Raw genomic sequence first — 13,544 nt, forward strand, 5'->3', positions numbered from 1 at the left:
TTCTCTGTGTATTCCTCCCATGTTTATACTCTCATTTAGATGGGGAAAAAGGAATGAATGCAAAGAAGAAACATAAAATAAAATAATATAGCACCGTCTAGATTCGATTCTGTTTTGCTTACCAACACTTTTAAAGTTAGTCAGAACTTATAGCTCTCCTGGAGGGGATGAGGGCCGTCTTCTGAAAGCTCGCAGTCTCTCCTTGATATTCCTCTCTCGCTCCCCCTCCATCCCCCGCTGTCTCGGTCCTCCAACCGTTCCCCAGGCGGAGCGGGATAGCTGCTCAGCTAGGCTCTCCCTCGGGGTGATCACACTGACGGGCAGTCCTCTGCCCTTCATGTCTGTAGTCACCTCCTTCACTGTCTGGTATAGCTGTCCCGTCCTCATAGAACACTCTCAGTTTAGCAGGGAATGGAGTCTGGAAGCGGATCTTGCTCTGCTTTAACACTCGTTTCGCTTCAGAATATTCCTTACGCTTCTGCAGGACTGCTGGGGGGTAGTCTTGATCGAAGTATATTGGTCTCCCGTTCAAAAACACCTTCTTCTTTCCCCAAGCCTTGCGTAGAATCTCTTCTTTGATTTCGTAGCGGAGGAATCTGATTATTATTGACCGCGGCTTGTCTTCCCTGTCCCCGGAGGGTCTCGGGGCGAGGGCCCGGCGTGCTCTCTCGATGTCAAGCTCTGTAGTCGGGGGAATCTCCAGCGTGTCCCGTAGTAACTTCTCCACAAACTCCACCATAGACGACCCCTCCACTCCTTCGGGAACGTTATATATCCTTAAATTCTCCCACCGAGATCTCCCTTCTTGGTCGAGTAGTCTATTTTCTTGTTGATTTATCACTTTTATCATCTTGCTTAGCACCTGTTCCACATTTTGAACGCGATCTTCCACCGTGTCAATTCGTGTCTCTGCCTCTGCTATTTTTTGATTAACGTTGGTGAGCTCGGATTTGATATCGTTTAGTTGTTGCTTTGTGTCTTTGCGAAAGTCCCGTATCTCCTCCAAAACTTTTGTTAAACTTGCAGGATCGTTTGGGTAAGGGCTAGCGTTAGCTCTGCTAGCTCCGCCATCTTGTGCCTGTGTGGGAGAGCTGTTCTCCGTATTTTCTTCGTTTGCAGGCTCTTCAACTGTGCTTTTTTTGTTTCCATCCTTTTTCCCCATTCTTGCCCCATTCGCCAGTACAAGTTTTTATCGAGAAATTTTGTATTTGACGGTTTTACGGGGCGAACTAAGTATTTTTCCGTAGGAGTTGTTATTTTAGGCTGCCATTCAGGATGGTGACGTCACCGGAACCAAATGCTGATTCATTTTAAACATACTGCTGTATTGCACAACAACAAAGTAGACAACCACAACCACTTCTACAAAACACAGAAGCTAAATCCAGTCCATGCTGGAGGTCTTTCTCATTATGTGTCACAGAATACAAGGGAACCCAAAAACAGACACTCAGACTGGAGTTTGGATTTCAAGCAGTATATTAATCAACAAGGTTCGAGGTAAGGGGGAAGTTGGGCCGTATAAGAGCAGCGACAGGCGTGGGCTGGGCAGAGCGGCGTCTTAAAGGGTAACTTCGGTATTTTTCAACCTGGACCCTATTTTCCCAACTTTTTGTGTCTAAGTAACTAAAGGGGACAACAATTTTTGAAATTGGTCCAGTATTGAGCGAGATCGCGTCAGCTGGCAGCTGCGAAACGGGCTGCAATGTAATCCGACGAGGCAAATCGCACCGTCAATGTACGTCCACTAAAAGTGCTTGTTTTTGCCACTGACAGGTTAAGATTGTTATTATAAGTGTCTGACAACATTATGGAAAGGACCCTACAGAGAAATGAATCGTTTTTCTTTACCTTAAAGCAGACGACAGCAGCAGAGTAGCAGTTTGTCACACGAGCCGGGAGGTGAGCTAATAAAATGTAGATGAACGAAACCAAACCCTTAACGAGATGATGATGAAATGATGTCTGGTTAGCAGCAGCAGTAACCAGCAGTCTGAGCAGCGCAGCAGCAGCATGGCAATGAGAAAGTGTGTTAGCAGCAGGGTTGCCAGGTCTGTGTGACAAAACCAGCACAATGGCCAATCAAAACCAGCCCAAAAACCAGCCCAATACCAGAACTCAAAATATGCCTCTGCCAGACCATATACACTGCTTTTAAAGTCCAACAGCATTACTATCATTGCCAAATGTATTGTAATATCTACAAAGTAACACCATAAATGTTTAGTGTGCCAGCATTAAAAGCAGTTTTCCCTAAACAGTTCTTTCACCTAGGTCCTAAAATGCCCTTGTGTAATTAGATACAGTATATTATCATAAATAAAATATAGCTCTGTGGTGTAGACCAGTGGTTCTCAACCTTTTTGTAGTGTCAGGGATCCCGTCTGATAAGATTTAGTTATTCTATAACTGTCTATACTGTAGATTGGCAGATTAACAGGAGTGTGAACCCTATGAACAGAATAGTCATTATTATATATTCTCTCATTGGGCTAACTTCTAGTCAATGAAATAATAGTGAAATTAAAATATTCTCCATTTTTCTGGGGACCCCCTGGAACCCCCTCAAGGACCCCTGGGGGTCCCCGGACCCCAGGTTGAGAACCGCTGGTGTAGACCAATTCATTGACGCACAAACTAACCTGTTGCTTTGTCTTTTCGCTTTCTCTTCCCTTTTCCCTCTTCCTCCCTGCCTGGACAACATGAATGTACTGTTTTTACTTCATATGCATTTACTGTAGTTAATGCAATACCTTATTTCAACTGAAACACCTTATCATGTTGCTTCACTATATTTTAATCATATACTTATAGCAAATACATATGTAAATAGGCTATGTATTTACTGTTAGCATTTTTGTTTACCTTATTTCAACTGATACACCTTATCCTGTTAATTCATTTTAATATACTTCGCTAGCAGAGTTGGGATCAAGAGGCGGGCGCCGGGCGGCGGAGAGCATTACAGCACGTGTGTGTGCTGTGTGTGTGTCATAGACTGTGTGTGTGTGTGTGTGTGTGTGTGTGTGTGTGTGTGTGTACATGGGTGGTGTGTTGGCGTGTGTGTACGTGCTGATCTGGAGTCAGTTTGGTAGGATTTGAGTATAAATAAATTATTTCATTTAAAATATGGATTTTTATTTATAGATATTATTAATGTAATTTGCATGCAAAATAGGTCTACCCAACCAGTGGACAAAAAATTCAACCCGCGGCAACATTTCAAAAGTAGCCCAATTCTGCGGGAAAAACGCGGACCTGGCAACCCTGGTTAGCAGGTGCGGGAAGCTTAAATAGACCGCCTTATTGAGAGGGGGGCGGGGCTTAAATAGACCGCCTTATTGAGAGGGGGGGCGGGGCTTAAATAGACCGCCTTATTGAGAGGGGGGCGCTTGATAAGAGTTGTATGAGTAGTGTGTGTATCACATGACCGCAGCATGACTTGAGTTGTCTGCCTGAACTAGCTTCGCAGGCTTCGCTTCATTAACGGCCTCTAAGGATCATGGGTATTGAAGCGTTTGGTGACGTTTGAAACACGGAAGCGACAGAGAAAACACAGTTTGGCACTAACAAGGACGTTTAGAATGAGGATCATGACATCATTACATCATGACATTGTGACATCGTTACATCATGACATCATGAGATTGTTACATTATGACATCATTACATCTTTACACCATTACATCATGACATCATGACAGCAAGGAGTTGCATCCCTTTCTGCTGTAATGTGGAGAATATCAGAGAATCTCCTCAACTCTGTTCACTCTGCTCGGACCGGGAGACAACTTCAGGTTATGAAGCACATACACACACACACACACACACACATACACACACAAGCACCTACACACACACACAAGCACATACACACACACACACACACACACACAAGCATAGACACACACACACACACACACACACACAAGCACATACACACACACACACACACACACAAGCATAGACACACACACACACACAAGTGATATTCCACAGAGAGTCGGCTCACATGACATGAACACATGAAACATGTTTCATCTTCACATGAAACATTCAGTTGTTTGATGATTGTTTCTAAATAATTATTTATTATTATTTAACTTCATGAGTCAGACGAACATCAGCAGCCTGCTGGCTTCAGTCTGTCCTGATGTGTGAAAGCTTCATGTGGTTTGTCCCGACTGAACGGCTTTCCATTTCCTGAACTGGTAAAGGTCAAAGGTTAAAGAATATAGATGTTAAAGCCATGATTGATGGTTCTATCGCCATGACAACAGCCACCGAGCCCCAACATAAAGGATATGAAAAGACTGACAGCCTGACTCAGCTCTCTGCTGCAGGTTGACTTTAGATCCGCTGAACTTATCTGTCAGACAGAACACTTTGTGCAATACTGTGTGTGTGTGTGTGTGTGTGTGTGTGTGTGTGTGTGTGTGCGTCACTATGTACACAGCTCAGGATAAAAGGCCAGCATCGTCTCTCTTGCTGTCAGTCGCTGCTGGTCGTTTTGTCGACAGACGAAGAGAAACCATGAAAGCCCACCTGCTGCTCCTGCTGCTGCTGCCGCTCTGCATAGGTATCACTCACTCACACACACACACACACACACACACACACACACACACACACACACAGAGTCTGAAACACCAAAACTCCTCATGAATCACCTGTCAGCCAATCAGGTGTTTGTGTTCGACCCTCAGCTGAGCAGCAGTTCTACATTGAGTGTTACGGCGAAGATTTACTGATGGTCAGAAACCTGCTGCTGCAGTGTTCCAGCAAGGTGCAGCAAGCCTGCTACACCACAGGTACTCTGTGTGTGTGTGTGTGTGTGTGTGTGTGTGTGTGTGTGTGTGAGAGAGAGAGAGAGAGAGAGAGAGAGAGAGGATTATATATATTTCCCTAAATTTGCTGAAAAAGATTCCATGATCTGTCAGATGAAGAGAAAGTCTGTATTCTGTTGGGAGAAAACATCCAAACAGCTGCAGATTATTATTACTATTATTATATTATCTATCGATAATCAGGCTGATGTATAGCTGATCTATATCTGATCTATAGCTGATGTATAGCTGATATATATTTGATGTATAGCTGATCTATATGTGATTATATCTGATCTATATCTGATGTATAGCTGATATATATTTGATGTATAGCTGATCTACATCTGATGTATAGCTGATGTATAGCTGATCTATATGTGATTATATCTGATCTATATCTGATCTATAACCCATGCGGATGGTGAGCTGATGCAGTGTCTCCTCTCAGTCACAGGGAAGAAGGGCTGCGCCCGGCTGGAGCTCTGCTCCCAGCCCGGCTGGAGCTGCTGCCACACCGACCTCTGCAACGCCTGAGGGTCCGGACAGACCGGGTTCTCCGGACAGACCGGGTTCTCCGGACAGACCGGGTTCTCCGGACAGACCAGAGGAGACGTTGCAGCTATCAATCAAATGATGTGAAATAAAGTCTGAGGGAGATTTCCCAGCATGCCGTGTCACATTCTCTGAATGAAGGCGGAGTTCAAGCTTTCTGTCTGGGGAGTTTTCTGTAGGATCAATAACACAGATCATACATGTTCCACAACATGCTACATGAGAAATCTGTTACACCTAGGGAGTTTCTATTTTCATCTCACCTCCTGTCTACACACACACACACACACACACACACACACACACACACAGTACAGACTTAAAGGTCAAACTCCAGAAAACAGCTGAGTCAGGTGTTTTGTCTCATTATGGTCTGGTTTGGTTACCTAGGAGACGGTAGCAGCTGTCAATCACAATAAACTATTGACATACTGGATCACCACATTTGCCTTTATGGTTAACTATGGAACTACAGTCTAGCCTTCCCGTTTCTCCAGTTTCTTTGTTGGCTTCCCCACTACCTTTGAATTCGAAAATGTATAATTTAAATCCTGTGCCTAAACTCAGTTAAGATCTGGACCCAATTTAAAAAACATTTTGGTTTCACACGCACAATTGGCTTCTCTCCATTAACATTCAATCATCTCTTTCCACCTTCACAATTAGACTTGGCATTTAAGGCCTGGTATAGATGTGGATTGGTCTTCTTCATTGATTTATTTGATGATAATTCATTCAGATCATTCAGTTCTCTGTGTCAAGACCATAAAATTCCAAATAGTCACTATTTTCGATACTTTCAGGCTCGCAGCTTCGCCTCCAAACATGTTTCGTCCTACCCCAATCCCCCCCAGAAAGACCCGACACACCACATTCTTAATCTTAATCCATATAACAAGGGATTAATTTCCAAAGTGTACAATGTGATACAGAATATATATTCCCCTACATGGGACAACACAACGGCTGCTTGGGAATCAGACGTAGGAGAGGAAATCTCAGATGAACTGTGGGACTCCATTATTTCACAGATTCACTCTTCATCTTTCTGTGTAAGACTCAATCTGATACAATTTAAAATATTTCATCGCCTGCATTTTTCCAATGATAAATTGTCCAAAATGTATCCATCTGTCCGCCCAGAATGTCCTAGGTGCCATCATACGCCGGTCTCTCTAGGGCAATGTTTAAGAGTGAACAGGCTATCTCATTGTTTTTATTTCCTCTCATCAGTAAAACAATATACACATTTTAACTTTATAAATGAGACAAAATAAGTGCATTTAGGCGGAGTTAACAGGCTCTCGTGTTTTTCCTCATCAGTAAAACAAACAGAATGTATGCTAGCCTTTCATATTAGATTCAATGTTATAAGATAAGTACAATTATCAGAACAATACGAACATTCAGTACTATCAAAAACCTGCTTCTTGTTGAAAGTTTTTTGAAATGCTCATGCCTATTATCAGAACAAGTAGGCTTGTGTTTAAGTGCAGCTATTGTTACAGTCAATCAATCAATTCGAACAGTCAACAATCATTTCGTTAACCACATCAGGTCTATTCCACGTCAAATCTCATTAGGCCCATTATGTGCTATTTACCTTGCTAATGTGCTAGGTGGGCCTGCTTGCTTTTTAGTATTGTATTCCAGTCCGGTGTACAAGAGGAGAGTGCAACACGCATATCGGGTGCAGCGTTCAGTCTATTTCTGTCCTCAGCGGGTTAATGTGAGCGGCAGCAGGGGTCGGCTCACCTCCATCCTCATGCTGGCTTCCCTCACGGGCGGTAGTTTGGCTAACGTTAGCTGTAGTCTGGTCTTTAGCTGGGCCTTTCTTTTTTATTAGCCAAGCATCCATTTCTTGTGGCTGGCTGCAGAATCTGGCGGAAACAGTGAGTGTGGTAGAAATACCAACGAGCTCCCTCATGTGGCTCAAAGGTGTACTGCAGATAGAAATCTTAAGTAAAAGACTATGGAAGAAATTCTGCAAATTTATTTGGCGACCCAAATAAAATCTCCTGCGACCCACCTGTGGGTTGCGACCCAGTCTTTGGGAATGACTGCTCTAGGGCATATGTTCTGGTCCTGCCAATCTCTAAGCAGCTTCTGGTCCTCAATCTTTGAATGTTTTTCATCTCTATGCAATACAACACTGAATCCTAACCCCCTTACTGCCATTTTTGGGATAGTCCAGTCAGAGGGGGGCCTCCTTGGTCACCAAAGAAATGCAATTGCATTTGCCTCTCTGCTGGCCCGTCGACTTATTTTGTTTAATTGGAAGGCAAAAAAGCTGCCATCCTTTATGCAGTGGATGCAGGAGGTGATCAATGTTGAAATTAGAGACGGTCAGATATACTGTATGTGGATCACGGCAAAAGTTTGATGAAACCTGGTCTCCTTTTATTAGTTATTTTGAAACTCTATCCTTTGACTGAACAATCTGTAGCTGTCATATATGTAAACTGGTTTATTTACATACCAAAAATGTAAAGGACAAGGCTGGTAACAAAATTTTTTTTTTTTTTCTTTTCTTCTCCTGTGACCCTGAATGGGAGGATGTGGGTGGGTGTTTAGGTTAGAGTGGGGTGGAGGTGATAAGTCAGTATGTACATGTAACCATATTCCAACTTGAATATATTTTGTATTGTGAAAATGTAAATTAAGTTGTTAAAAAAAAAACAAATCACAATAAACTGGATATATGTGGTCTGGGCTCACGGTTACCATGGCAACAGTGCATACAGAAATAAAAAGAGAGCGAGGTCGTCGCTGTTTTAAAATGTTTATTTGCATTTTTAAAATCTTCAGTTTTCTGTCTTCTGACAGGAATGCATGAGAGACATGATTGGCTCAAAACATCGTCACATGAACGCTTTTAACTTTACATCAGTCATCATCATCATCATCATCATCATGGGTATCAATGTTGTTACTGAATGCTGAAAATAAAACACTCCCCCCGCCCCCCCCCCCACACCCCCCACACCCCTCGTCTGTTGAAGCCCTTCAGAGACGTCGTAGAAAAAGATGAAGGACAGACAGACAGATGGATTATTAAAAATTCAAAACATTAATCAATCAATTCCCCTGATAGTACATGCCCCCCCCCATCCCCCCATCCACTAACATAGACCCCCCCCCCCCCTCCCATCTCCCATCTCCTGGACTTCCAAGGCAAATCATCAAGATATTCAGACCCCCCCCCCCCCCCCCATCTCCTGGATTTCCAAGGCAAATCATCAAGATATTCAGACCCCCCCCCCCCCCCATCTCCTGGATTTCCAAGGCAAATCATCAAGATATTCAGACCCCCCCCCCCCCCCCACCCTAATCCTCCACCCCCCCTCCCTCCCTCCCCACACTGAACAGAACTGGTCCAGAAGTGAGAGCAGATGGACAGCAGCTGGAGCCCCGCCCCCTAGTGGTGGATCTGTCACATGACCAGAAATATACAGACAGCGTCCCGCTATATACAGACAGACCTGAAACTGCAGAGAGGAAGCCTGCTGTGTGATTGGCCAGTTTCCCTCTGACATCATGCGTTCACAAATACAAAGAGCAGTTTTCACTAAAACTACAAAGCCCACCACCGAAGAAGAACCGCCGCTACAGTACAAACATAAGAGAAAAGGAAAGAAACAAAATGGAGCTTCAGCATGCTGGGACTCTTCTTCTTCTGTCCACACTTTTCTTCTCTGTCCACACTCTTCTTCTGTCCACACTCTTCTTCTGTCCACACTCTTCTTCTTCTGTCCACACTCTTCTTCTGTCCACACTCTTCTTCTGTCCACGCTCTTCTAATCCTCCCACACTCTTCTTCATCTCCTCTCTTTGGAACAACTAAAGTCTCACATTCAGAAACAACTGATACAACCGATACAACCATCAACAATTGATCATTGATCAGGTATTGATCAGCTGGTATCATCTTAGCTGTAGCCCACATCATAATTCATTTTCAGCTCCACAGTTAGACTGCATCACTTCCTCTCCTCCGCCTCCTCAGGCAGGAAGTTCTCTGGGAAACGGGGGAGGAACTTCCTGTCTGGCAGCGAGGCGTGGTAGTCCGGTCGGCATGGCAACAGGCAACAGGCAACAGGCAACAGCCTGGGGGGGGTCCTCAGGAAAGAAACAATGGCTGCTAAAACACATTTAAGACTTTACCTCCCAAATCTTTTCTTTGATCTAAAGGAGAGATGAACGCCGCCACACACACACACACACACACACACACACACACACACAGCAGGAGGGAGTGTGTCCAGTCAGCTGACAGGAGGAGCTCTCTCTCTCTATGAGGGGGGGGTGAAGGGGGGCAGGCCCTCATCGCTAGGCGTCGCCGTGTCGTCACTAGGGTCCAGGCTGTCCTTTGGGCTCGCCGTGCTGTCGGAGGGGGGCGGGGTCGACTCGGAGCAGGGCGGGGTTAACTCAGAGGGGGGCGGAGCTAAATCAGAGAGGGGCGGAGCTAAATCGGAGGGGGGCGGGGTTTCCGGGGAGGTCTCTTGAGTTCCGTTGGCTGTGGGGGGAGGGGCCGGGTCCTCTGCGGGCATGACCGCAGGGGCGGCGCTCACGGCGGGAGGGGGTGGGGTCAAGATGGAGTCCATCCTCCTGGGGGCGGAGTTATGGAGAAGGCCCTCCCCCAACGACAGGGCGGAGTCACTGGGAACCAATGAGGGCATTTTCTCCACCAGACGCCACTGCATGATGCTGGTGTCCTTCCCCCCCGTCGAGATCAGGTGACTGTCACTGAACAGGAAGCTGACGTTGGTCACATGACTGCTGTGGGCGCTGTACTTATGACTGGGAGCCTGGGGGCAGAGAGACAGACAGGTAGGCAGGGAGACAGGTAGACAGACAGGTAGACAGACAGGTAGGGCTCAGCCTCAGTTCTCTCAGCCTCAGTTCTCAGCCTCAGTTCTCTCAGCCTCAGTTCTCTCAGCCTCAGTTCTCTCAGCCTCAGTTCTCAGCCTCAGTTCTCTCAGCCTCAGTTCTCTCAGCCTCAGTTCTCAGCCTCAGTTCTCAGCCTCAGTTCTCAGCCTCAGTTCTCTCAGCCTCAGTTCTCAGCCTCAGTTCTCTCAGCCTCAGTTCTCTCAGCCTCAGTTCTCAGCCTCAGTTCTCTCAGCCTCAGTTCTCTCAGCCTCAGTTCTCAGCCTCAGTTCTCAGCCTCAGTTCTCTCTCAGTTCTCTCAGCCTCAGTTCTCTCAGCCTCAGTTCTCTCAGCCTCAGTTCTCTCAGCCTCAGTTCTCAGCCTCAGTTCTCTCAGCCTCAGTTCTCTCAGCCTCAGTTCTCAGCCTCAGTTCTCAGCCTCAGTTCTCAGCCTCAGTTCTCTCAGCCTCAGTTCTCAGCCTCAGTTCTCTCAGCCTCAGTTCTCAGCCTCAGTTCTCTCAGCCTCAGTTCTCAGCCTCAGTTCTCTCAGCCTCAGTTCTCAGCCTCAGTTCTCAGCCTCAGTTCTCTCAGCCTCAGTTCTCTCAGCCTCAGTTCTCTCAGCCTCAGTTCTCAGCCTCAGTTCTCAGCCTCAGTTCTCTCAGCCTCTGTTCTCTCTAACCTAAAAGGTTCCTGGCAGTGTGATTTCAGCAAAACCTGCACCAGGATGCAGTACAGGACCGAGAGGAGAGATTTTACTGGCTCCTCCTCTTATGTGTCACCCAGCTTCTTCACAAGGAACTTGAAGGCAGCAGTGAGGTTTCAATCCACTTCCATGTCAGAAGACTCCAGTCTCACCAAGTTACCAACGGAGCGAGGAACTGATGCAGAACGAGGAACTGATGCAGAACGAGGAACTGATGCAGAACGAGGAACTGAACTGCAGAACGAGGAACTGATGCAGAACGAGGAACTGATGCAGAACGAGGAACTGAACTGCAGAACGAGGAACTGATGCAGAACGAGGAACTGATGCGCAGAACGAGGAACTGATGCAGAACGAGGAACTGATGCAGAACGAGGAACTGATGCAGAACGAGGAACTGAACTGCAGAACGCAGAACAACCTCAGGATCTGAAGATCCTCCTGTCTGCTGCATTAACATCACTCACTCTTCTCTACACCTACAGTCTGTGTGTGTGTGTGCATGTGTGTATGTGTGTGTGTGAGTGTGTGTGTGTGTGTGTGTGTGAGAGGGTGTGTGTGTGTGTCTGTGAGTGTGTGTGTGAGAGTCTGTGTGTGTGTGTGACAGTGTGTGTGTGACAGTGTGTGTGTGTTACCTTGGCTCTGGAACATGGGTAAGCGAACAGGTGAACTTTACAGAAGTCGTCGGCCAGAGCAATCACTTTCCTGTTATGAGATCTGATCAGAGCGTTAATGTCTGTACCATCAGATCCCTCCGGCCACACACCTGCAACACACACACACACACACACACACACACAATGAGCAGATCCCCACAGAACATACTAACATATGGTAAAAACCAGCACAAAAAATAGGGTTAAAATAGGACAGATCCACACACACACACAACTGTATTAAACACACACTCTACTGTATCTAATACACACTCTGCTGTACTAACACACACACACACACACACACTACTGTACTAACACACACACTACTGTACTAACACACACACACACACACACTCTGCTGTACTAACACACACTCTATACTGTACTAACACACACTCTATACTGTACTAACACACACACACACACACACACACTCTGCTGTACTAACACACACTCTACTGTACTAACACACACACACACTCTGCTGTACTAACACACACTCTATACTGTACTAACACACACTCTATACTGTACTAACACAAACACACACACACACATTCTCTACTGTACTAACACACACTCTGCTGTACTAACACACACTCTATACTGTACTAACACAAACACACACACACACATTCTCTACTGTACTAACACACACTCTGCTGTACTAACACACACTCTATACTGTACTAACACACACTCTATACTGTACTAACACACACACACACACACACACACTCTGCTGTACTAACACACACTCTACTGTACTAACACACACTCTATACTGTACTAACACAAACACACACACACACATTCTCTACTGTACTAACACACACTCTACTGTACTAACACACACTCTATACTGTACTAACACACACACACACACACACAGTCTACTGTACTAACACACACACACACACACTCTCTACTGTACTAACACACACACACACACACACACACTGTACTGACCGAACACGTGGAACCCCAACACGCAGGTGTAGGTCGCCCAGTCGATGTCTTTACACTCTGAGCGGTTCCTGATCAGTTTACAGCCGTTTGGAATGTCCCCTGCAACAGAGTACACACAGTACTGTGAATACTGCAGTACACAGTACTGTGAATACTGCAGTACATCGTATCGTACTGTGAATACTGCAGTACACAGTACTGTGAATACTGCAGTACACCGTACTGTGAATACTGCAGTATACTGCAGTACATCGTACTGTGAATACCGCAGTACATCGTACTGTGAATACTGCAGTACATCGTATCGTACTGTGAATACTGCAGTACATCGTACTGTGAATACTGCAGTACACAGTACTGTGAATACTGCAGTACACAGTACTGTGAATACTGCAGTACATTGTACTGTGAATACTGCAGTACATCGTTCAAGTTTCAAGTTTGTCATATATGTACAATACACAGAGTGAATTGCAATAATGAAATGCTTATTCGTGTAAAAAGACTTCTCAGTAAAATACAATATGTGACATAACATACAGCAGGTTAATATGTATATATCTACACAGTATACATACACACATATACAAATATGTACATACACACATATACATATACTGTAGATATACAGTATATACATTTATACAACAGTTAGTTCCGGTCAAGTAATTTGATTGGACAGGAGGCATTCCATGAGTGCTGATATACAGTCTAACAGCACTGGGACGTTTCACTACATGTATCACTCCACTTCACGTATCACTCCACTTCACAGGTGTTCAAGTATAACCTTGACGGCTACACAAATCTCTAACTTTATTCACACCAAGTTGCGACAGCAGTATGGATCCATTTGACCGTAATTATGAACAGACAGAGAGAACAAGGGGGAAGAAAGTAGCTGAATTCGTCTGTTCAAACCTCAAAGCAGCAGCTCGCCTGCAGGCGGGAAACAGTTCACCTGTTG

General features: G+C 45.3%; 2 protein-coding genes across 2 annotated transcripts in view; one reads left to right on the forward strand and one right to left on the reverse strand.

Moving 5' to 3' along the window:
• The first annotated feature begins 4,533 nt into the window (after positions 1-4,533).
• On the forward strand, positions 4,534-5,363 carry LOC139907789 (uncharacterized). The gene is made up of 3 exons (XM_071894277.1): positions 4,534-4,579; positions 4,707-4,811; positions 5,278-5,363. The coding sequence occupies exons 1-3, from the start codon at positions 4,534-4,536 to the stop codon at positions 5,361-5,363; spliced, it is 237 nt and encodes a 78-aa protein (XP_071750378.1).
• A 3,378-nt stretch (positions 5,364-8,741) lies between these two features.
• eml4 (EMAP like 4) overlaps positions 8,742-13,544 on the reverse strand; it is a 41,569-nt gene continuing 36,766 nt past the window's right edge. Inside the window, 3 exon segments of the mRNA XM_078288594.1 lie at positions 8,742-10,189; positions 11,585-11,715; positions 12,578-12,676. Coding sequence (XP_078144720.1) covers positions 9,674-10,189; positions 11,585-11,715; positions 12,578-12,676 — 746 coding nt within the window. The 3' untranslated portion in view covers positions 8,742-9,673.

The sequence above is a fragment of the Centroberyx gerrardi genome, chromosome 15 (genome assembly GCF_048128805.1).
Source record: "Centroberyx gerrardi isolate f3 chromosome 15, fCenGer3.hap1.cur.20231027, whole genome shotgun sequence".
NCBI lineage: Eukaryota > Metazoa > Chordata > Actinopteri > Beryciformes > Berycidae > Centroberyx > Centroberyx gerrardi.